Here is a 24,936-nt window from a genome sequence, read left to right as displayed (position 1 = left end):
TATCATTTTCCTGGCCCTCTGAGAGGCTTGCAGAACCAAACTCCACATTTCCTTAATCGCCTTTTGAATTTGCATTTGTGCCAAATGTGTGAGTGTGAGGGAATGCGCTCCGCAACAGCCATGGTTAGAGTCGCTCGAGTCATGAAGTCTGAAACCCCATTTCTAATTGCTTTGTGCTCCTGAAGCAAAATGGCATATATGAGGTGCTCATGAAAACTCGCTGAAAGTAGTTAGGAACTACCAGCCTTTCACGTGGCACAGCAGGACAGCTTACAAGGCCTCCTCCCTCTCCCGGCTCTCCTGCCCGCCTCCCAGGCCCTCTGAAGTCTTGCCTAATACACCACCTCTGCCGGCAGCCAGTTTAAAGTGGCTTGCACTTAATGCAAGGCAACTTGAAGTGCTGCCACTTACCCTAGTCCTCCTCGTCCCTCCCTGCACCCGGCTGGCACACAGGAGCATGTAGGCAGAGTGCAGCTGTTTCTGACAGTAAAACCAGGTTCTTTGGCTGGCTTTGGGGTTTCTGCACAGTTTGATTGAGGTGTAGGAAGGGGAATGGGGGAAGAATGATGTTGTGCAGGTGGGTAAGGTGGATGGGTTTTCAGGCTCTGTCTGCACATGCAGTTACCCACCCCCCACCAGGCCTGAAGAGGACAGGACAGTGGACAGTGGCAGTGCTGTGCAGCTGCATAGTGTGGATGGATTTTCCTGAGCTCTGTCTGCAGGTGAGGTTACCTCTAGGTCTGAAGAAGACAGGCTTGATGACACCTGCCACCCCCAACTGGATATCTGTTTTATAACCTTTCGTGTAGAGTGGTGTTGTGACAAAGAGCAAAGAATTTGCCATCAGAGAACCTGGTTCAAGGTTTGGCTCTATCCTGTGTGAACCTGGGCAAGAACTTGACCTCTTAGAGCCTCGGTTTCTCTTTCATAAAATAGTAGTAATGACAGTAACTGCCTCTCCAGGTCATTGGAGCGCATGAGATGATGTCAGCTGTAAGTGCTTTATAATCAGCTGTGGATTTTAATTCATCAGTTATTTATTCAGCTCCTGTTGTATGCTAGGCTCTGTGCTGGAGAATTGGAGCTGACAGACAGGCAGGGCAATAGGACAGCAATCAGAATCAGATGGTAACTGTGCGATCCCAGTGTGTAGCAGCAGGCACTGAACGCTGCCTGGTGTCAGGGAAGGCTTGGAGGAGGAGGTGACCCTTGCACTGAGTCTTGAAGGATAGAGAAAAGCCAGAGAGACAGGGAGACAGCCTTTCAAGAAAAGGGAACAGTGTGTGCAAAGACACTGAGGCACCACTGGAGCCTGGGTATCCATGAAGGAGTGGTGGACCACGAGGCAGGGAACAAATAGAGGGTATTGTTTGCCTTTATTCAGAAGGTGAGGGGAGCTATTGGATGGTTTTAAGGCAAGGAGTGACACGATTTTTAGGTTTAGAGATATTGTAGGTAGCTGTGTGGAGGACTGTTGAAAGTTAATTGGGAGCATGTGCGTGAGTACAGAGACAGGATGAGGCTGTCTTAGAGGCTTAGAGCCTTAGAGGCTATTGCCGTCATCCTGATGAGAGTGGCGGTGGGGTTGGGGAAGATGGCTGAATTGCTGACACAGGAAGTCGAGTTGACTAGCCTATGACTGAGAGGGAATGAGGGAGAGAGGCAGGATGACTTCTGGCATTTCTAAATGGTGTTACTGTTGGCTTTTTAGGAGGGACAGATTTTCATTGTGCAGGACAGTGTTGTTTATCACCCTGGGCCCCCTGCCCACTAAATACTCCCTAGTCATTGTGACTATGAAAATGTCACTGCCATTTTTCCAAATGCCCCTGGTTGAAAACCACGAGATCGTGGTTTCACACATAGGAAAAAAAGAGGAGAAATAGAGTGGGAAGGGTTTCATTTTGGAGTATGTTGATTTAATGGTGCCTGGAGGATATCTTGGTAGAAGTGTCCTGACAGCAGTTGGATCTAGGGATCCAGGGCTCGAGAGAGTGGACAGCACTGGAGATAGCTTCAGGAGTTACACTCATGGCAGCGAATGAGCTTTCCCAGGGAGGATATTTAGCCTGAGAAGGGACAGGTGGATGGTAGAACCTTGGGGACCATCTCGATGTATCTCGTTTGATCTTGCAAGCTGGGGAGGACTGACAGTGTTCTAAGGCCTACAGGGAAGGGGAATTGAAGCTTGGCAAGAGCAAATGACCCTTCCAAGTTTCTCTTTTATTCGGTTTTGGCACATTCTCTTCCTGGCCCAGCCAGTGTCCAGATGAGACTGGGGAGCAGTGGATTTTGCCCCTTTTAGTTGAGGGCTCTTTAAATGTCTTGCTTTGTGGCCAATGGGACCAAGTGTCTCAGTGAGCGGGCTGTTACTATCACTGCGTCACCTTGGCTTTAGAAGTCTTCGTGCATCAGTAAGGAGGCTTTTCACAACTGCTTTTTTCCCTGCAATGGCAGATTTTTCCTTGGTGCCCTCCGTGTTCCTGGTTCACTGATTAATAGACACTTGAGGAATTGCAGGGAGGCATTTAACATGCATCAGATACCATCACTAGCAGAGAAGGTGATCCGCTGAGCTCTCTCTCTGCAGTCTGCATCCCTCCCCGCCAGACATAGTTTGACGTTGGGGAATTGAGCCTGGATCTGGAGAAGCGCAGTTTAAATGTGTAATTCGGAGTCAGTGAGGTGCAGCTGTCTCCCAAGTGAGGAGTCAAGGAGGTTTTGCACCCCCATTTCCTTTACATTAGCTTTTTCAAAGATAGGAGTCATTTTGGGTTAAAGATCACCAACAAGTTCTGGGCTCTAACCTTCAGCCTTTCAGCCGGTACTCACACCAGGGTGTTGGGACTTCCAGACAGGGATGTGGAGGGCTGGTGATTTATTTTCAGAGCGTGGAGATTCTGGTAAGAATGGCTTCTTCTGTTAAGCCCTTACCCGGTACCACAGTTTTCCTCTTGTCTTGGAAATGTAAGGAGCTGGTTTTGCCATCTCATTTTCGTGGGGAAAAGTCCAACCTTTGACTCCAAGTCTGGAGTCAGTGGACCTAGGTTTGAATCCTGGCTCTGCCCCTATCCAGTTGTGTAATCTTGCACAGACTCCTTAATTTTTCTCATCCTCAGTTTGCTCATCTGGGTAAAATGGAGATAATAGTACCCAGCTCCTCGGATTATAATAAGGCATGAGATAGTGCCTGCAGCATGTCTAGAATATGATATGGTATGATATAATACGCTCACTGAAGGTACTGTTATGGATATCTCTCTTTTATCTCCTGTGGTTCTTCCTTCACCATCCCTCCTTTCTGCACGCATTTTTGGCTCTCTGCAGAAGTCTGGCACACTGGTGTGGTGGGTCCTCTATTTAGGGATGTGGAGAGCTAGTAGGTTTTCTTTAGGGAAAGGGGACCTTGATAACACTGGCTACCCTTATTCACCTCCTTGAAACCAGGAACTGTTTAGAAGGTCTGTCACAAAGCCCACACTGGCAGTGTGGGGCTGTAACTGGAACCCACCCAGTTCTGGCTCCAAACCCACACTCTTCCACTGACTTTGATGCCTCTCCCCTGCCCGTCCCCTCTCAGTCCTGCTTTGCCCCCCCAAAACCAAAAAGAAAAGAAAGAAAGAAATGGTAGAATAAAACCAGAAAAGTCTGTCAGGCTATTCTCTCGGGGCTCAGTGGTTTGCTCACTGGAAAGTCTGTGTTCTCGGTGTCTTGTGGGTCAGACGCCTTCTTCCTGCTGTGTTCCTCAACCTGGGGCTCCTTTCCTGAATGGGCATCACTAGGAAGTTGAGAAGGAAACTGGTTTGGGTGGGGGGTTTCCAAAATCATCCCATTTTGCTCCTTTCTAGAAGTGAGATAGGCAGAGGGAGCCCCTCCCTGACCGGACGTCTGGAGTCCTTCTCCCTGTCCCCTGCCCCAGCACAGAGGGTAGGATGGTCTCCCTTCTCTGGGTGATGGAGGGATACTGGGCCAGTTGCCCTGTGCGATTGGGCCTCCAGAGTCCCTTGGTTCTGTTAATACCATTGCTAGAAGACCCTGAGAGGGGGGCAGTTGGGAAATAGGCAGCGTTAGGAGGTCCCAAGCGGGCATATGAGAAAGCAGTCGTGGAGGGCGGAAGGGTGCCCTAACCAATTCAGGACAGCATGGAGGCTGTGCGGAGCAGCTGCAGGAGGCTCCTCCCACTGGAATGTGGCTGGGCTACTTGACCTCTTACACGCCTCTGACAGCTTTATCTTTTCCAAACAAAGACCCTGTGCTTTTAATTCCTCATGGATGTCCCCTGCGCTCTGGGCACAGCTAGCCCTCAGATCTGTGTGCTGATACTTTACAGCACAGCCCTGGTTATGGAGTCAAGTACTAAATGTCATGGTTTATGTGGGTCATTCCACACTGCACACCTGTGAGTGAGCTCATGTGGCCGACTTTGTGCCTGTCTTGGTTTCCTCCTTCTGTGATTGCCCTGACTTCAAGGCAGCATGGGAAAAGTTGCTAGCTGTGTCCCCCTTGTGGTGAGTACCAGAGGGTTACCGCCTCCCCTGTCACCACTTTCTCAGCCCCATCAGTGTGGAAGGACAGGGAGAAAAGGAATCTAGTAGAGCAGCACCAGGCATCAGAGCTGGAAGGGCTTCCTGTGCTCATCATCTCCAACCTTTTCCCATTGTACAGGTGAGAAGCCTGAGGCCCAGAGAAGGAAAGCCACCTGTTTGCTTCCCACTTGCCTGGTATTGTGATTATTTACCTTCAACAAATTAAATGCCTGAAGTAGGGTGCAGACAGAGGAGACATCATGATGCAGGAAAAGAGTTTGGCTTCTGGACTTGGATTCTAACGGGAATGCTAAGTCATTCTGAAATGTATGGCCTTGGACAAATGATTTAAGTCCTCTTAACCTCAGTTTCCTAAGATACCTTGCAGCGTTGAAGTGACTGTTAGACGTAATACATGCAAGCATCTCAAGCAGGTGCAGTGGTAGGTATTCAGGAAATGGCGACTGTTATTTTAACGTAGTCCCAGTGGTTTGTTAATGGATACTGGCTACATTGGACTATTAAAGCTGTGTATCTAAAAGAAAAAGCTTTGACATAGGGATTGTCAATCTCAGTGTAAGCTTCCTGTGAGATGGGGCTTAAGGAACCTAACCCAGCTTCCACTATAGGGTTGTGACCACCTGCTCCTGTGGCCAGTTCCTGGGAGTTGGGCCTAGGTTCTCAGCCATAGCTCTGTACAGGGCCTTATTTCTTTGGTTTCCCACCAAAATATCACCTCATGCTCAGGATCTCTTCATCCCACCCATGTATTTCAGAAATCTCTTGACTTACGTAATTGCTAAATGGTATATTTCATGGATTAATAGATTCATGGAGCTAGAGAGGAGCATAAGGTCATCTTGGCAGATTGCAGGCCTGGGTTTGTGTTTTTTCTTTGGCAACATCTTGCCAAACAGTGTTTTGGCCTGGGCTTGAAAACTTCCACCAGCAGGAGGCAGCCAGCCAGCCTGGTGTTCACAGGCCACTCGGTGACACTGTGACACTTAATTCCTTGAAAAATATGCCTCCCAGTGACTCCACCCACTGATCCTAGTTCTACCATCTTGGGCCTCAGGGAGCAAATCAAATTACTCTTCCTCATGGGAGCTCTTCAGAGATGATGATAATGGTCATGTGCTCTGAGTCTTCCCAGGCCATCAAACTCCAGTTCCTTCAGCCATGTGGCTTTGACCCATTGGTGCCCTTCACAGTTCTGGCTTGTCTCTCTTGCACATGCTCCAGCTTTCCATTCTGACTTGGAGGTGTGGTTATCAGAAGTGCACACAAGATTTGAGTGGAGTCTGATCAGTTCAAAATAGAACATTTTTTACTTCCCTTGTTTTGGACTTCATACTATTATTAAGGGAGTCCCAGGGTCCTAGTGGCTTTGTGACAGCTTTTCTACACTGTTGACTAATTGAGTTTGTAGTAAATCAAAGCCACTGAGGTAATACAGATTCTGTATTATTTCCTAGAGCTGCTGTAACAAGTTACCACAAACCTGGTGGCTTAAAACCACAGAAACTTATCCTCTGACAGTTCTGGAGGCCAGAAGTCTGAAATTAATGCGTTCCTTTTGGAGGCTGTGAGGGAGAATCCATTCTATGCCTGTCTCTTTGCTTCTGGTGGTTGCTGGCAATTGTTGGTATTCATTGGCGTGTAGATGCATCCCTCCAGTCTTTGCCTCTGTCTTCACATAGCCTTCTCCCCTGTGTGTGTTTTATATGCCGCTTGAATCCAAACCAATGACACTGGATTTCTATGCAAGGTCTTTTGACTGGACACAAGTATTCCTATCTCTAAAATATATTTTTCATGTTTGTTAGTGGAAATGAGTCACTGAAAGATGGATTTTAAGACAGGAAGTTAATTTTAAAACAATGTATGATGTTTTTTTCATAATCCTTGTTTTCAGGAACCTAGTGTTAATTTATGGTTAGCAATAACTATGACCTTGAGCAATTCTCTAACCCTCCCAGATCTCAGTTTCCTCATTTGTAAAACAAAGAGGTTGGGTGAGGTGAGCCCTGTGTCCTTTTCAGCTCTTAATACTGTGATTTCTGGAAAGCAAGGGTTCTCCTTTGTGATAAAATAGGTCTCAAATTGGTTTAATAAGCTGATTGAGAATTTACAGCTCTTGACTAAGACGATATTATCATTCAGGAATCTTAAAATCTGAAAAACTGTCCTTTTGTTCATCTCTGACAGGATATGGAGACTAAGCTGTTAATACCCACCTCCTTCTTGTTGATTACTTGCCTTTCAGGTGTAAGACACAATAGGATTGGCATCTGGTGGACTCTCAAATATTTGTTACATGAATGAATGAATATACTTATGTCACATATTGTTGTTGGGGGTAAGTAATGCAGTATCGCTCAGGTCTGCTCATCTAGTAATTGGGGGTCTTTTAAGATTGTCTTTGAATACCTAGTGGAAGCAGTTATTTTTAAAAGATGGTGGCAACTTTTTTGTGTGTGGGTGTGGGGAAGATCAGCCCTGAGCTAACATCCGTGCTAATCCTCCTCTTTTTGCTGAGGAAGACCAGCCCTGAGCCAACATCTATTGCCAATCCCCCTCCTTTTTTCCCCCAAAGCCCCAGTAGATAGTTGTATGTCATAGTTGCACATCCTTCTAGTTGCTGTATGTGGGACGTGGCCTCAGCATGGCCGGAGAAGCAGTGCGTCGGTGCGCGCCCGGGATCCGAACCCGGGCCGCCAGTAGCGGAGCGCGCGCACCCAACCGCTAAGCCACGGGGCCGGCCCAGTGGCAACTTTTTGAAGTTGCTTTCTGGAGCAGTATCTTTATCCATGATGTGAGTGGCTGTTGAGGGCTGGACTCCAGGGCCTGTGCTCTAAACACGACAGTAGACTGTGCATTTTTCAGGTTGGAGGAGGTCTGTGATCTTGTCCAGGCAGCACCTGGTCAAATGCTTCTCTGTTGTAGGAGCCCTCGCCTGCTCTCAGTGGCCCCTGTGGGTGTCCCTAAGGGGCTGCAGCCACTGGTACCTCTCTTCTTTTGGATTCTTTAGGGACAGCACGGTTGGCGGTGCCTCTCTGGATTTTTCACTCTGTAGAAGAAGCAGTCTGCTGACTGTCTTGGGGCTTACCTCTTCGGGAGACCAGTCAGGGAAGGCTAAGGGCAAGTCTACTTGTTGGGAAGATTCTTCTAAGATTTTTTTGTGAGAAGGAAAATTTTTGGACTATTTTTGCCATCTTTTAGTTCTTACTCATCTGCAAGAAATCCTTATTCTTTAAAACAGATCTCCTTCCTAAAAGGAAGATCTTCTCCAGAATCGGTGGTGTTGGTACAAGATAGGGTTGCAAACTCAGATGTCGCTAGAGGCTTAGCAGATAAAAAAGCAGCCTGTGTTTATGCTCTCCAACTTGCTTTTGGAATACTCAGTCCACTCCATTTATCTTTTGTTTTCCAAATTCTGATTGAGATATGGGTACAAAGAAGTTTCTCTCTTATAAGAAAATTAGAAATGGAAGTGTGATGATAAATAGCACTAGGTGTACACCCTCAACATCAGGAAGCAGTAGGGAGTGGTGGGGACTGCAGTGAACTAGAAAGGCCATTCCACCTCTCATGGGAGCCCAGTGTTGCCACAGTTTTTGTTTTTCCAAGGTGAGCTGGATTTTTACATGAAATTTTCCACTTTTTAAACTTAGGCTCCATTTTTAAAATCTGTATGGCTCAAATAAAACTAATTTTGGGGACGAATTAGGTCATCAATTTGTAGGTCATCAATTTGAAGCCTCTGATACATGTTGGGGCAGGTTGGCATGTGGGATGGGCTCCCAGGTCATCTCTGTCTCTGGGTTGGTCTGGTCTGGTACACTGGTCCTAGGTGTGCTGTGTGTGGAGGGGACTGCTTATGTTCATCCTTGCATATGGATATGGAGGAATCCAAGATATGTAAAGTAAAAAGCAAGTTATAGAATTATATGTATGCTTTTATTCTATTTATGTGAATTTTTTTCTAAAAAGGTGTGCATATAAAATTTTAAATGCATAGGGCCGGCCACGTGGCTTAGCGGTTAAGTGCGTATGCTCCGCTACTGGCGGCCCGGGTTCGGATCCCGGGCACGCACCGACGCACCGCTTCTCCGGCCATGCTGAGGCCACGTCCCACATACAGCAACTAGAAGGATGTGCAGCTATGACATACAACTATCTAGTGGGGCTTTGGGGGGGAAAAAGAAAAGGAGGAGGATTGGCAATACATGTTAGCTCAGAGCCGGTCTTCCTCAGCAAAATGAGGAGGATTAGCATGGGTGTTAGCTCAGGGCTGATATTCCTCACACAAAAAATAAATAAATAAAATAAATAAACAGGGCCGGCCCCGTGGCTTAGCGGTTAAGTGCGTGCGCTCCGCTGCTGGCGGCCCCGAGTTTGGATCCCGGGCGTGCACTGACGCACCGCTTCTCCGGCCATGCTGAGGCCGCGTCCCACATACAGCAACTAGAAGGATGTGCAACTGTGACATACAACTATCTACTGGGGCTTTGGGGGGGAAATAAAATAAAATAAAATAAATTAAAAATATATTTAAAAAATCTCAAAAAAAATGCTTACAAAAAAAATTTAAATGCATAAAAATTTCATAAAGGCAGAAAACAAAAGCAAAGGTACACAAGAAGCTGGTAAAGGTATTGCCTCTGAGATTAACACCGAATTGGAGGCAAGAAAGGGAACTTCTGCTTTTTTAGTTTATACCCTTCTGTAACACGGAGTACTTAATTTTTGGAAGGCAAAATGAATAGAGTTGTTGGGAAGTATACTTGCTGTATAAAGAGTGTAAGCCTTCAGCGCTGAGAGTATTGAGGAAGGAAGAAAGCAGAGTGGCCTGGAGTGATCAGGAAGGACGCCTGGGAACAGAAAGGGCTTTGAGAATTGGGCAGAATTCATAAGAGAAGAGGACAGCAGAAGCCAAACTGAAGGGTAGGAAAGACAGGGTGACTTGGGGACTGGGGAACAGTTCAGTTTGGCAGGAGCCGAGAGTACAGGGAAGTGGTGAGAGAGAAGGAGGCCTTAGCAGTGAGGAACCATGGAGGGTGTGTAACAGGAGATAATGGGCTGAGAGCCGTGCTCCAACACAATCAGTCTGGCAACAAGGACCAGGAGTTTAGAGGCAGGGCCACAGGGTGGGAGCCTGTCACATGGCCTCCTTTGGCTCCCAGGTAGCCGTCACTGATCCCTGCTAGGGTGTTGCCTGGTGAACAGGGTGATATCTATACACCTGATGAATAAGCTCGTGGCACTTCCTGTTCCTCCTCTCCCAGGAGTGTAGGCTTTGGAAGCTGGCCGACCTCTGCCAGAGCTCGATGTGGTTACTGTACCTCTGAAGCCAGCATGTCTCCCCAGACACTTCAGAGGTTCTGTGGAGCGACTGGCCGTTGGCTGAAGTGTAGCCACTAAGAACAAGCCCACGCTTTTGGAGTCAGGCAGATCTGGGCTTGAATTCTGAGCTTGCCACTTAGTAGTTCTGTGGCCTTGGGATGGCACTTGACCCCTTTGGGCCTCAATATCACTATTAAAATGGGGATAATACGATTTATCTTCTAGGGTTATTGTACGTAGCAGATTGATACTTCGCAGATAGATGTACCTTGCTTTACTTTTATATTATGGCACCCACTCTAATCTGTAGTTATGTATACATATATTGCTTACGTTTAATATATAAAATATATATTTGTTTGTATCTATTTATGACCATATCAGTTTATTCTATTGGATTGCAAACTCCTATTCGATGGGGATAATTATGTTCTAATCATTGTTTTACCCCAAAGCTCTCAGAGTGCTAAGCACATTGGAGGGCTAAATAAATGTTGGCTGAATGGAGTTTGTGCTCTTAGACCTAATCCAGTCTTTACAGCAATTGACTTGGGATAGATGAGGATGTGTCTGTAGGCTGGGGCCTATCTCGTCTGTGGTTAAAATAAGTTTTGTCAAATGCCCTAGTCAGATGACCTGTCAGGATGGCTTGTGGGTTTTTCATTCTGCTGTGGCAGATCTAAATTTTGTGGGGCTTGATGTTTATACATTTTGGGAGGCCTTCTTTAAAAATACATAAAATTGCAGAAAGCATGTAATCACGTTGTTAGGGCCCTTCTAAGGCTTTGGAAGGGGCTTGTGAAAATGAGGGGCCCTAGAGCGTGAGCTTCATTAGTTTCACAGTAAATCATCTCTGCATTTAAGGATTTATGGAACACTCCCTACAGGCAGGAGCAGGAGTTAGGAAGGATGTGGAAATTTCTAAAAAGGAAAAAATGGTGGTAATGGATACAGGTTTTAGTAAAACTGTCATCCCAAGTAGAATCAGAACACCATCCCTGTATTTTTTTTTCATTCAACAAATATTTATTGAGCACCTCCTGTGTGCCAGGCACTACATAGGCATTGGAACATCACTGTGAAAATAGAAGTTCTTGTCCCGGGGAGCTTATATTTCAAGTGGTCACCTGCCTTGTGACCTGCAGCCTACATGTACGTACTTGTGGACTTGAAGAGCCACAGTGTTGATCTGAGGCTGTGGCGGTAAAGCCACAGGCAGTAAAGGTACCTTGAACCCTTAGTTTCCCTTTCTAACTCCTCTCCCCTTCTCCTGTCCAGGCCTGTTCTGGGAGTGGGGGCCCCATGGTTAAACTGATGCTGAGAGGACCTTAACGATCCCAAACAGTAATGGAAGAATCATAGATTGTTACCAGGGGTAGTGGGTATGGTGGCTTGTAACTGCTCGGTTCCTTCTCTGCTCTGACCGTGTGAAATAGTGATAAAGGAGCCATCATTTCTCCACCGAAGGCTCAGCTTTGGGGCTGATTTCAGCCTCCGTGTGGCAGAGCAAAACCGAGTGAGCAATTTCTTTTGACTCCAGAGGTCATAAGTGGAGATGTTTCTTGTGTCCTGCTTCTAGACAGGCAGCCAACCCCACAGTCTCAAAGAAGAGAAGACTCAGGACCTGGGGACACAAAGTGCGTGCCTCGCTGTTTACTCCCCGCCGGTGTTCTGCTTGGCTACAGCAGGGCTGTGACTCAGAGCTGGAACTGTGTTCCTGCGTCGTTGCCAGATTTTGCATGGGGGGTGGGGAGGAAGGAGAATGAATGAGTAGGAGCAAGTGGCTGCTGAATTTGTAACACCTTGGGAGGCAGCTGCTCCAAAACCAAAATTGAGAGAGAGCCTGTGGGCGGGCTGGGAGCCTCCGCTTCACAGGTGGCCGGGCCGCCCTCCCTGTCTGATCTGGACTGAGTCTTCATAAGGCCAAGGCTGGGGAAGACACAATCCTGAACATGGAGCTCGAGGAGAGAGTGAGTGTGACTGCTGCCTTTCTCAGCGAGAACGGGAGAGCAGGTTAGTCCTGTACTGGTTTCGTAGGGATTCAGTTTGCTGTGATATATTCTGATTCATGCAAGTCAGGTAATGACTGAGAGAAAGGGAGTTTTCGACAGGTTGGTTGGGAGCAGTTAAAAAAAAAACAACCCAGACAATCCAATTTAATAGGGAATAAATAGGACAAAAGTGTCATTAACTACACCTCTGTGATGTCATTCCAAAGGATATTCTGTTGGCAAGGACAGCTGTTCTGCCTGTTCCTTTGTGTTTTCAGTTATGTGTAGTGTTGTTACATTTCAGTCTGTGGCTCTGGAACTAGTCTGAGATGAACCTCAGCGTCTTAAGATGTTGTAGCTGGAAGATCCCTGAAACCTCTCCTGGTCCAGACTTCTCATTTTACACTTGAGGAACCTGACTTACTGAAGAGTATTAAACAGAAGCATAGAACTGGGTGTTCTCTGAGGTCGAAAATGTTTCCCATGAGGTTTTAAATCTTGGGTAGAGTGTGTGTCCCTGGCTCAGCGCAGTCTGCTGGGGAGGTGGTTTTCCTTGGGCTGCACTTTCTGAACCACGGGGCTCGACCCAATGAGAGACAGGAGTGTGGCTGAAGGAAGGCGCCTGTTGATCTTCATCCACTTTGCCTGGCAGGTGAGTTCTTTAAATAGAAGTTTAAACAGCAGGCTGGGTGTTGTGCCTTAACTCAAAAGGAAGAAAATGTGTTCTTGAGCCTCTGTCCTACAGCAGGCTAATAATACTGGAGTTTGTAACATGGGAAAAGGCAAAGCAACTCTATTAGAGTGGAGTTTTAGAGCTAGCCAAAGAAAAATATAACAGGCACTGAAGCTTGAGTGTCTTTTGTAGGCCGGGCATGTTATCAGTACTCTTCATAACAATCTTGCAGGGTGGAATTGTCTTCTCTTTTTACAAATAAAGAAACCAACACTCAAGAAGGTCACTAACTCATTCAAGGTCGTGTACTGCCAGTGTGCGGCAGAGCTGGGATTTAAACTCCAGTCTCTGTGACTCTCAACAGCCTGGGGTTCATGCTCTGCAGGCCTCATGTGGCCTCTCCAGATGGAGAGCCTATCCCCTCATTGGACAGAGGAGGAAACCAAGACCCAGAGAGGCTGAGTATTTGCTTGGGGGTGTGGAACTGGTTGGTAGTAACAAAGCTGGCACCTCAACTCCTAGTACATTGCTTCTCTGCCAACTTCCTTTAAAAAAGTTAGGGGAGGGAAGGCTATCTGGGTTTGATTTCCTCGTTCTATCGGAGTTTGGCTTTAATCTTTTTATGTTTATTGAGGTCCTGTGAAGCCAAAATTAAAACTGTTAACCAAGTAGCGATCTTAACTTCTGGGCCCCCATGTGGGAACTTGGGAAGAAGACGGGTTTGCAGCAGACTTGGGTTTACAGATGAGTTTGTGGGTTACTGGGTCAGAAGAGGTAATTTATGAAATGAATTGGCCACCGAATGGATCTGAAAACATCTGGAGAGCCTAATGAAATAGAGAGCTTTTCAAATCATGCTGGAAGACTTCAGTCTGTTAAATCTAGAGTTTGGAAAGGACAGACCTCTCTTTGCAAGATGTGAGAGCTTTCGGTTAATTTTGTGTTCACTCAGTTAATTTTGTGACTGTCTCCTGCCTGGCTCTGTCTGTGCCAGGCTCTGCCCCTTTTGTCACCTTTGGGTGAGGAAAGCGGTTCCTGACTGCCCCTCCAGGTGGTGGGTCTGGGGTTTGGCTGGATTTCAGTGTCTCTGCCTGGTTGGGTGGGTGAGTGAGTCTGGTGTGGACAGTGTGGGAGTCAGTGTGGAAGGCCCTTACTTGGTCTGTGCCATGCTCCCCAGGGCTGGTGGAGTCTCCCAGCCTAGCTGGACGATCCTTTATCAGAGCCTGTGGGCCCCTGCCTCCCCAACTCTCTCTTGGGGGATCTGTGATACGTTGGGTTGCTGAAATCAGACAATGAGGTGGGTTCTGCACAGCCTCTCCCTAGAGGTGACGTGTGTTTGTGCTCAGGCTGTTGAGAGAAGGGGATTCAAGTGCCTACTCCATGGATATTACTGTTCTGTGATGCAGGACATGTAAGAGAAATAAGTGAGTGACTGCTCCCAGCCCTCCAGAAACTTAGGATCCTACTGGAGGTAGGGGTGAGGGGGAGGAGAACAAACATGAAATAGGCAGAGAGCAGTATGAGAAAGGATATAATCAGTCACCAAATTGTAGGTTTCACACCAAATACTCGCCCAGTTCACAAAAGGGAGATACGGGTGATGCTTGTATTATCCTCCTGTGTGTGTTTAATCACTCAGTAATTTTTTCTTGGGTGTTTACATTCCGTTCTTTGATTCTCTCTGTCGAGTATATAAACTCTCCTTTGCAGGAGTGGAGAAAGTTGCAGGGGAGGGCTAATTTCTCCAAATTATATTGTAATACAGTTGGGAGAGAGCCAAGGATGGAGCGTTCTTGGCATGTTGGTGTCTCATTCTTTCTTCCTCTGGCTGTAAGAGCAGAAGCCACTGCCTTCTGATGGCTTATGACCCTTTGGGTTCTTGTCTCTTTATTACCTGAGTCCAGAATTCTGTAGGGTTAGCTAGCCTGTTTGGAAGCATGGCCTCACTTTAAGTTAGGAGCCTCCTTAGTCATTTTTCATTCATTCATTCAGGAAGTATAATAGTGCCAGACACTTATAGGCTGATAATAGCAGTGAAAAGACAGGCAAGGTACTTGCTCTCCTGGAATACACATATTAGTTAGGGAGACTGAGAATAATCAAACTTATCCCTAAGTAAGAAAAATAACAGTAATAATTAAAATAGGGTGATGTGATATGAAGTGACTGGGAGCCTACCTCAGTGGGTGGCTGGGAAGGACTCTGAGATGGTGATAATTCTGCTGAGGTCTGAATGACAGGAGACCAGTTATGAGAGCATGGGGGAAAGAGCTAGTACAAGGGTTGTTAAATAGGAAGGAGCCCAGTGATCATGGAATAGAAAGGAGGCCGGTGTGGCTGGGGCAGGATGGGGAAGCAGGAGAGTGGTACAAGAAGAGGACGGAGCTGGGCAGGGCCAGATCGTCTAGGATCTTGTAAGCCAAGGTAAGGATTTTGAATTGTATTGTATGTGTGACGTGGAGCTGTTGAGAGTTTAAAGGAGAAATGTCATATGATCTATCTTACATTTTAAAAGATCAATCAGGCTGCCAGTGAGGAGAATGGGTGGTACGGAGTCCAGGGTGGGAGGAGGAGGAGCAGTTAGGAGGCTGTTGCAGTATCTTATCAAGAGATGACTAGGGTGCTGGCTATATAGATGGAGAGAAGTGGATGAATTCAGAGTAGAGGCAACAGGACATGCTAATATACTATGTGTGGAGGTTAAGGTAAAGAAAGGAATGGAAGATGACTCCAAGGTTGTTGGATAGTGATGCTGTTAATGGAAGTGACGCTGTTAGGGAAGCCTGGAGGAGTATTGGGAGTGGGGGGAGGATGCTCATGCTGTTTTTGCCCTGTTAAAATGTAGATGCCTGTTAATCATTTCCCTAGTCAAGGCACAGTCAGGTTCAGCAAATGTTAACTGAGTACTTTCTGCACGCCAGGCATGTGCGAGGCCCTTGCATGTATGTTCCCTCATTTTACCCTCACAACAACCTTTTGGAAGGATATTATTATTGTTCCCTATTTGCAAATAGAAGAGCTGAGGCTCAGAGAGGTGAGGTGGCTTGTTCTAGTTTGAACCCAGATCTTCTGACTCCAGTTCCCTGGGCTGACTTGTTGCTCAGGGCAGATATTGAAGGAGGCTGGTTAGTGCTGTGTTGATGGCTTTCGCTGGGAGAGAGAATGGGGGACCACATGTTGGCTCATCAAGGATGGATTCGCCTGCTTCTGAAAGAAAGGCCTGTCAGAGTAATGCCCATGTGCAGCAGGCTGTTGAAAATCTTGACATTTTCGAAATAGTACAAGCTCTCAAGACCACTTCAGTAAGATTCTCAGCTCCCTTAGGAAACACCATGTGAACAACAGTGACACTTTGCACTAAATGAGCAATTTTGTAAGTGTTAAATAAAACAAAAAGAGCTTAAGAAATGTTGAGGGACTGTGGAGATGCTGTTTACTCTGCAGCCCAAGTGGAAACTGAAGGAGAGGGGGAGATAATTTCTTGCATTCTTGGATTTCAGTTACCAATTTTTGGATCTAACTAAGAGCATTATTAAGTTACCAAGAATCCCTGGTTTTCTTAAGACACTGGGAATTAGAACAAAGATAGTAAGTGCCTTAACAAGCCTGGAGGCAGTGCTGAATGTGGCCTCAGGTTTGCAAGGTGACTCTTCTACAATATTCCGTGAGCCGCATTGAGGAGCCAGAAGGTCCAGAGTGGCAAATGCTGCCGAGCATACCAATGAGAAGAGCCTTGATAGAGTCCCTCCTTAGGCTTTGAGGCCGGACACTCTCCTTACATTTGGAGCTGTTTCTTCTCCTCTTTATAGCATGGGCTAGATAAGAGCTGGTGCTGACAGAGCAGATCTGTCACACTCTCAGCATACCAATACCACCCCTGTCAGAAAACCTGATTTATCAGGGTGCTCTGACCTCCACTCTTGAGCACCATTCACATAACTCCAGAACTTCTTGCCGTGCTAAGTAATTGGAACCTTTATGTTTAACCAGCCAGAGTCACTGCTCACATTATAGTCAAAATCTGTATGAATGGAAAATTAATCTTGCAAAAACATTACAAGAAACTATAAGAGCCGTTTATATTTTGGCTTGCCCTGTCTGTGGTTGTAGGTGGGCTTTTCCTTATGCTGAGTTCAAATCGATCTCCAGTTCCTCCTGGTTCTCACTCTGTTCTCTTATCAAGTCTCTTGGGTTTGCTGTCAGACTTCTTTAGGGCCTAACCCAAGTCCTTCCTGGCCCAGGGCTTGTGAAGATGTGCTTATTTCCGTGGCTGATTACCCATGGCCTGCCTTCACGGGAATCATCCTTCCCTACCACCTTCCGTCTATGCTCCCTGGTCTTCTAGGTGAGGTTGGCTGCTGATAAACTTGGAGGGACTGCTCCCTGGAGGAAGAGTGGGGCCTGAGAATAAAGGCTGGGTTGTGTTGTACCTCGTTTGCCAAGTTACTTTCTCAGTAGCCTGAAGAGAAACAGAAGTCCTTGTATGGAAGAGAGAAAAGTTTCTGTGCTCATTGAAACCAGCCACCTGGCTCCCAGCCAGGCCATCTCCATCACTACCAAGGAGCAAGGTGGCAATTCAGGTTTAAGAACAGGTATTTCAGGGGATTTGTCTGTACCTGCTAAATGCATCTTGAGACAGGGTGATAGGACATGAGATTCTTCAGGGGTATTAGAAAATCAGGAAATGGAGCAGACTGGGGGCTTTTGAGCTGAAGGGTCCGTACAGCAGGTAAAGTCAAAGGACTTTGCAATCTTCAGATGGGTGTGGGGATCCGTTTAATAGGCAGCCTTCATTTGGAGGATGAGCCTGGAGTCGTAGAAAGAGATCAGAAGGGTGGCGGTGTGCAGGACCACAGGAATTGACTGTTACTGTGGGCAAGTCATTTGCCCTTTCTGGGCCGCACTTTTCGACTTGTGGCCTGATGTGACAAAACACGGCCTGCCCTACTGGATATTTGGCAAGATTGAATGAAATAGCCCAAGGACCTAACTCTTCTTCTTTTGCTCAAAAAGTGCTGACCCAGAAGCTCTGCCATTAGCAAGCTGGGCGAATTTGATCAGAAATGATCAAATTTTAAGACCTCGGTATTCAGGAGGCATTACTCTGGCTTCATCTCTTTTCTCAATGTATGAGGCCTCTTTTTTTTTTTAATTTAGTGTTCCAGTAACATCCCATAACGCAGATCCTCAGTTTCCTTATGTGTAACATGGGGATAAAAATATCTGCCCTGCCTACCTCGTTGGGTACTTGGGAGGGTCAAATACGATGATGAATGTGACCACACTTAAAGCTTTGTGTAAATGCAGGAAATGGTGGTGATGATGCTGTGGTTGATAACTTTTTTGGCAAAAAGGGCAGCATCCCTATTATGGAAGAAAGGTTGGGGAGATGCCTCTAGGTCTGATCAAATGACAGCTATATTTTTGCCCACTTTTAAAAACTATCCTCCTTCTAATGTTAGAATGTAAAATTCATCTTAGTGCCTATACCTTCCAGCTCAGGATTCATTTACCCAAGACTCTGGGCTTATTTAAGCTGGTACACTTTGGGTGTGGGGATCCCAGGAGTTGGTCTTAAGGTTGTGCAGCATATAGGAAGTGGTTGCTGGATGCTGCTGCAGGCATATAGAAGATTCGCTCTTTGCCTGCATTCACCAGAGATCCACCAAGCTGACCTTGTGATAAGACCGAAGGCTGTTTGGGGGCTACTGAGTGCCACACAGATGATGTTGTTCTGAACTTTGGCCCTGGGCCCAAAGGAAAGGAGAGAGAGAGGAGGGAGGGAAGGAGGGAGGAAGAAAGAGGGAGTACCAGTGGAGGGTGCTGTTTTTCTGATGCCTCGTCTCTAGGGATTTCTGATCATGGCCAGGAAGCTGCCAGCCCCACAGACTCCTAAGGGAAGGGGACAGCAGGTTATCATGCAATGAGCATTGAATTTAGAAGTAGAAGACCTGGATTCATGTCCAATCATTACTTATTGATGAAGTTGTCTTAAGTCATTTAACCTCTCTGAGCCATTTCTTCATTCATAAAATGGGGGACAATGGTGTTAATAGCTAAGATGTATAAGAAAAGGCTTTGTAGACTGTAAAGCCCTTGAGAGGTAGTAGTTGATAGTGGTGTAGTTGAAACACCACTATCTTGTTTCCACCACTTTCTTGTTATTCCCATATGAGTAGGGCATTTTTTTTCCCTCCAGGTGGAAATGAGGCAGGCTTAGATTAGAGTTTCTGTTTTCAAATTCTCTGGTGAATGGAGATGACTCTCTAAAAGAAGCTGGGTGCAAATAAAGTGTAACCCTTGAACGTGGCACAAGGATTTCTGAAACAGGTGTTAAGGGGGCCTACTTCTCATCCTTATCTAGATGCTCATGCCTTAACTCGGCTGTTTTGGGACGATCAGGCTGCTGCCTGCCAGATGAGGTCATAGGATTCCAAGGGTTTGCCTGGAACCAGGAGCTAGGAATTCGGTGGCTGGCAGTGGTTGGGAGGGGTGAGAGGGTGCTGGGGGTGGTACACAGTCGCAGGGCCAGGGAGCAGCCTGGCGTGATGGCTCTGCCTGCTTCACATTGGGCTTATTAGGATTCAGGCTGCTCTAACCTCAGTGCTGGCTTACTCCAGACACCAGAACGCAAGACTCCCTGACCAGGCCCTAGGGCAGAGTGAGAAACTTTGTAGGCCTAGAGATGTTTCTTTTTTGTTTTTTTTTTTTTTTTTGTGTGTGAGGAGATCAGCCCTGAGCTAACATCCGCCAATCCTCCTCTTTTTTTTTTGCTGAGGAAGACGGCCCTGGGCTAACATCGGTGCCCATCTTCCTCCACTTTACATGGGACACCGCCACAGCATGGCCCACCAAGCAGTGTGTTGGTGCGCGCCCGGGATCCGAACCAGCGAACCCCGGGCCGCCGCAGCGGAGCGCGCGCACTTAACCGCCTGCGCCACCGGGCCGGCCCCCTGTTTTTTTTTTTAAACCTTTGTGCTATGCTCATTTAAACCTGCTAATCTCCAGGGTGGCTCAATTTGGAGATGAGGCTAATATCTTAATACTGCCAAACGGAGATGATATATTGACTCAGGCAGTGAAAGCATTTTAACCGTCTGTATTAGGAGCTTTAAAAACGACCATGCCTTTTGATTAAGTAATTTTACCTCTGGGACTTTAACCCAAAGATGTATCAATTATAATAGTGGGGAGTGGCGGGGGCACCTAAAATGTCCAGCATTAGAAGACTGTAAAACTTTCTAGAATGTAAACACCGTGGGTAAGGACTCTTGTTCACTCTGTCTCCAGCACCTAAAGCAGTGCCTGGCACACAGATGACCAGTCAACATTTTTTGAATGGTTACAAGAAAAAAATTTACATCTATATGATAAGACTATTATTCAACTGTTTCAAATGAAGTCGTCTTAAAGACATAGGAAATCTGTTAATAGGATGTGAAGAAAGCAGGATACAGATTTCTAAATACAGTAAAATCATCATTTATTTTTAAGAGAAGGAAAAAAAGCTAAGAAGGAGAAGATACCCAGGTATAGCTCTAGATAGTGAGATCATGGGTGACTTTTTTTCTTTCTGTATTTTCTAAAATGACTATGATTTTGTGATTGGGAAAAACACTTTACAATAAATCATATTCTTTTAGAAAGAAGGAGGTTAGGTTAGCTTATTCACGGAACAAACCAGCAACCTCTAGAGCCAGCTCCTCCTGCTTTTCAAAGAACCAGGCAGCCTTTGTGAATACACAAAACACCTACACACTTTGGTTGTTTCTGTCAGCTGGGCGTGGAAGCTGATCCCTCCTACCGTCTTCTTCTTTTTTTTTTTTTTTGTGAGGAAGATCAGCCCTGAGCTAACATCCATGCCAATCCTCTTTTTGCTCAGGAAGATTGGCCCTGGGCTAATGTCTGTGCCTGTCTTCCTCTACTTTATATGGGACACCACTACAGCATGGCCTGACAAGCGGTGCGTCAGTGCGCGCCCGGGATCCGAACCAGGGCTGCCAGCATCGGAGGGTGCGCACTTAACTGCTATGCCATGGGGCTGGCCCCTAATCCCTCCTACCTTCAAAAGGGTGATAAAAACTCCACAGTGTTGAAATTGTGCAGGTTCATGTGGCAGAGACGTGCCCATACTTTTATATCCCATCATTGAAGTGAAGACGTTTCATAGTAGGGAGAGGAATTTTAAGATGATAAATGTTTCTGGGTGGGTGGTTAATTCTTAGAATTCTTTCCCTGGTTCATGGTTTTTGGAAGCTGTTGAAAGCGCTGTCTGCTTTCCTTCACTCTTGTTTTAGCTCGTGCCATCTTAAAGTCACTTTTTGCTGAGAGGCTCGGTTTGTTGGAGTAAGTATTTGATGGAATGTTCCTCTAAAGATGCAGTGTTCTCATGGAGCCAAGACTTCCCTAGAATTAAAATCCCCGCGTCCTAGGTGGGCTTTGGCACCTGAGCTGGGAGTTCTTGGTTTTTAAATGCAGCTGGGTTCTGATAGATTAACTGCCTCTCAGAGGAAAGGCGCACTGTCTCACCCAGGGAGGAATCTGATGATCAGGGGTCCTCAGATGTTACTGACCTGTTGTTGTGTCTGTAATGCTTTCCACTCAAATGACTTCTCCTTCATTATCTCTCTCTTTCTCTTTAGCCATAACCAGCAGACCACAGCGTTCAGGCATCCTGTGAGTGGGCAGTTTTCTCCAGAAAACAGTGAATTTATTCTTCAAGACGAGTAAGTACTTTTGTAAATTCTCCTTTTCCAGGCAGAGTTTGGAAGAAGTTTTAAGGCATTTTCTCAAAACAAAGCTCGTTGGAGTGTTTTGTCTCTCAGATAGAGGGGCATGGAGTGAGTTGGTTGATTCAAGGTGAAATGCGAGAATTTTGTTTTTCCTTCTCTGTACTTTCTCAGTGGGAAGATGTGAAAGTGGGGAGAAGATATGGGGATGTGCTGTGATTGGTATTGTCAGAGCGTCTTAAAAGCTCTCATTCCCCTGAATGAACCCTTTCCCGTCAAGCATCGTCTAACACATTAGCTGTGCTCTGAGAGGACCCACTCATCTGATGTGAAAGTATCTTAAATGTAGCCTCAGACTCAGCTGAACCAGCCTCCCAAGGAAACCTCAAATAAGAGTCCAAAGCCAGGGCTTAGAAGAGAGGAGAACTGGTGACACCCATTGTCCCTGAACATTTTGAGTTACTTCAGCTTGCTTTTCCTAACACGGGAGTGTTTCTTGCTCCTCAGTTCCATTTTAGCAGGGCCTCTGGCGTGCTCGCAGGCAGATTCTACCACCCAGGGCTTGTCTACTTGCAAATGCATGTACAGCTCAGGCAGGATGTGTTCTTCTCCCAAAAATGAAGGCAGAGAAACATGTGCAAGTAGCTCTGTTCCCTTCTGCTCATCTGAAACAGTTCTGTTGGAAGAAAACAATTCTGCCTGAGAAACTAATAGAGATGTTGGCTTTAAGTTTTTTTTTCTTCAAATCATTTTTCTTCTGTTCAATCACCTAGACCAAATATGATCTTAAAATAAATTATCAGTATTTATATTTTTACAGCATTTCCCTCCCTCAGTACGTACACTTTTGAACTTTCTATCATGGAAGATTTCAAATGTGTACGAAGGTAGAGATACAGTGATAAATCCAATGTATTCACTGCCCATCTTCAACAGTTTCCAAAACATGGCTGATTTTATTTCGTCTATACCCTCCCCCTCACCTGCTGGATTATTTTGAAGCAAATTCCAAACATTTCATCTCTGTAGTATTTTCGGCTTAGAATCATTATCCTCCAGAACTTTTAGAAATCTATAATTATGATAATACTGACATTCCTTGCATGTTTACTCTCTGCTGGGGGTTTTACATGCATGTCTCATTTAATGCAATAATTCTGAGATGTAGACCATCCCCATTTTAGAGATGAAGACACTGAGACTCAAAGAAGTAAAGTCACTTGCCCAAAGTTGCCTGGTTAGAAGTAGAAAAGCCAGGATGTCATCCTTGATCTCTTGGTCAGATCTAACCCTTGCCCTAGTCAGAGGCTGCTTGCTAAATTATTTTGATGCTCGTGGCCCATGGGACATGACAGCCAGACTCTTGGGGTTGGGGGTCTGACTTTGAAAGTATTAATACCATTAGAGAGAGTGGGTAAAAGGTAAAGATTGTCTTGTTTCCTACATTGAGAAAGAACTGTTGTGTAAAGACAGAGCCAGAATGTGGATTCTTTGAATTCCAGCTTGGAGTGAGTTTGTGTATAGAATCCTGAAGGTCAGAAGTACTTGGGAGGTCGTTGAGTTCAGCCCCCTTCCTTAGGCATCCTGGAGACATGGGTGCCTGTCATTAAAGGTCTACATGGAGAATCCATCAGAACATTTAGCTTGGGAAGTTACCAACTTTAATAAGAGCTTCTGGAGAAATGCGGCCTTTCCATCACTAAACACCTCTGCACACACCTCATTTTCTTCATTGTTAACAGAAGACTATCCCCTGACCACTTGTGAGAAGGTAGCCTCTATTATCCTACAAACATATCTCTGTAGTTAATCTCAATTTCATCCATTTTCCAAGGAGAAGATATTGCTTCTTTTCAAGGATCACTTTTCCCCTCTAGATCCCATTTCCTGGATGTCATGAGACATGCTTGCTTATCTCGGGTGATGGGTGCAGCTGTATGGGCAGACATTCCTTGAAGCAGGCAGAATGTGTTTCAGGCATTGAGAGGAAGGAGGGATTCCTATGAACTGATGTGGTGATTCCTGCACTTATTCACTGAACACTTAGTAAGTGCTTCCACTGTGTCAGGGGCTGTGCCCGACTCTGCAGTTCCAGCAGCAAGGAAGACAAATGTGGTCCTGTCTGTGAAGAGCTTATAGTTGAGTAGGGAAGATAGATAATTAAACCAGAGATCACAAATGTGATAAATGGTCATGGTGGAGGAAACATAGGGTTCAATAGGAGTTGATAAAAGAGGGTTCTGACCTGGCTTAGGGATCCTGGAAGGCCTCTCCATGCTGGGAAGCGATGTTGTTTAAATTGAGACCTGTCCAGTCAAGCTGAACAACCTGAGCAAAGACCTGGAGGGGAACGAGGGCAGAACCTGGAGGATCTAAACCAGTTGAGTTAGAGTGAAAAATGAAGAGCCCCAGGTGGACTCTGGAGATACTTGGGAGGTACAATTGACAAGACTTGGTGATTGATTGGCTGTGATGGGGATGAAAGAGAGGGAAGACTTTCTTGAAGTGTTCGGCCCTAAACTGGAGGAAGAGGGAGGATTTAGATAAGTGAAGATAAATGTGCATGTGTGTGAGGGTTGCTCAAAGTTGAGGGAAGTGTGACCAGCCTTGCTGGGGTCAGAGGTCAAGAAGACTGACTTGTAGTGGAGGTTTGGAAAGGGAAGTGTGGAGATAAGGTTGGAGAGGGAGGTTGCAGCCAGTTATCTAAATTGTTTCCTTCCGAAATAAACCCAGATTTGCCTCCTGGTGGAGCTCGGGAGGGTGAGTGAGGCATGATTTCCCCTCACAGAAACTATTTTTTAAAAATGTGCCAGTGAATAAGATTCGTTTGGTTCCCTTAAAGGAGCTTAATTTTGTTGTGTTATGTGGTGAGGAAAAAAGACAGAGACGACCATTTGTGTCCTTTACACATCAGCTTTCAGATTCATGTGTTCAGTGGAAAAAGGAGTACTGGCTCTTTTCTTTACCTTCTCCAAAGAGGGTCTGTTAAGGCCACATTGACTCCTCTTGCCAGAGCCTTCTGGTTTCTTGGAGTGACTTCTTCTAGAGCAGTGGTTCTCAAAGTGTGATCTCTGAACTAGCATCATCTGGGAACTTGTTAGAGATGCAAATTCTCCAACACCACCCAGACTTACTAAATCAGACTCTGGAGGTAGGAGCCCATAATCTATCTACAGGTGATTCTGATTCAGGTAAAGTTTCAGAACCACTGATTTAGACCATTTGCTATTCCCATCTCTCCTAAATTACTCCCGGATTCTTCCTGCATCCTTAAGTCTCCTCCGGATACCCTGCTGCAATGATAATCTTAGATGGATTTTAGTCGAATAATCTTGGGTTCCTTCTCCTGTGTGTGTGTGTGGGGAAACGGTCTCCATGGTGACTTCCTTAGAGCATTACATCTCTCCCACTGTTGGCAGGTGGGGCTTACCTGCACTGCTTGGTGTAATAGGTGCATGCCTACCAAAAGATGGTTTCCTATCTTACAGATTAGAAGCATGGACAAGAAAAATAATGTGAAAGCTATGATCTGGTGGATCCAGAGAACACGAGCTCTGACTATTCTAGTTTCTGTGTTACCAAAACAGAATCAGCCAGGATAGGCTAGGATCTGCTGTGGTAACAACAACAATCAAAATCTCCATGACTTAAAGCAGTTAAGTTTAGTTCTT

The 24,936-nt window shown here is 46.0% G+C and overlaps 1 protein-coding gene across 14 annotated transcripts in view; it reads left to right on the top strand.

Annotated features, from left to right (window-relative positions):
- The window catches only part of PLEKHA7 (pleckstrin homology domain containing A7), a 214,422-nt gene that overhangs the window by 105,414 nt on the left and 84,072 nt on the right, over window positions 1-24,936 (top strand). For 10 of the 14 annotated variants that reach the window (XM_058546053.1, XM_058546054.1, XM_058546057.1 and 7 more), the window contains one exon: window positions 21,179-21,262. The exons of 1 other annotated variant lie outside the window; for it this stretch is intronic. In XM_058546053.1, the coding sequence (XP_058402036.1) occupies window positions 21,179-21,262 (84 nt within the window). Of the gene's footprint in view, window positions 1-6,816; window positions 6,886-13,043; window positions 13,455-14,851; window positions 14,961-21,178; window positions 21,263-24,936 lie in introns of those variants that run through there. 3 more of the 14 variants (XM_058546064.1, XM_058546060.1, XM_058546062.1) reach the window with 3 other exon arrangements.

Source organism: Diceros bicornis, chromosome 7, assembly GCF_020826845.1.
Source record: "Diceros bicornis minor isolate mBicDic1 chromosome 7, mDicBic1.mat.cur, whole genome shotgun sequence".
In the NCBI taxonomy this organism is placed as follows: Eukaryota; Metazoa; Chordata; class Mammalia; order Perissodactyla; family Rhinocerotidae; genus Diceros; species Diceros bicornis.
The sequence above is the reverse complement of the archived record's forward strand: the minus strand, read 5'-3'. Positions and strand labels throughout refer to the sequence as shown.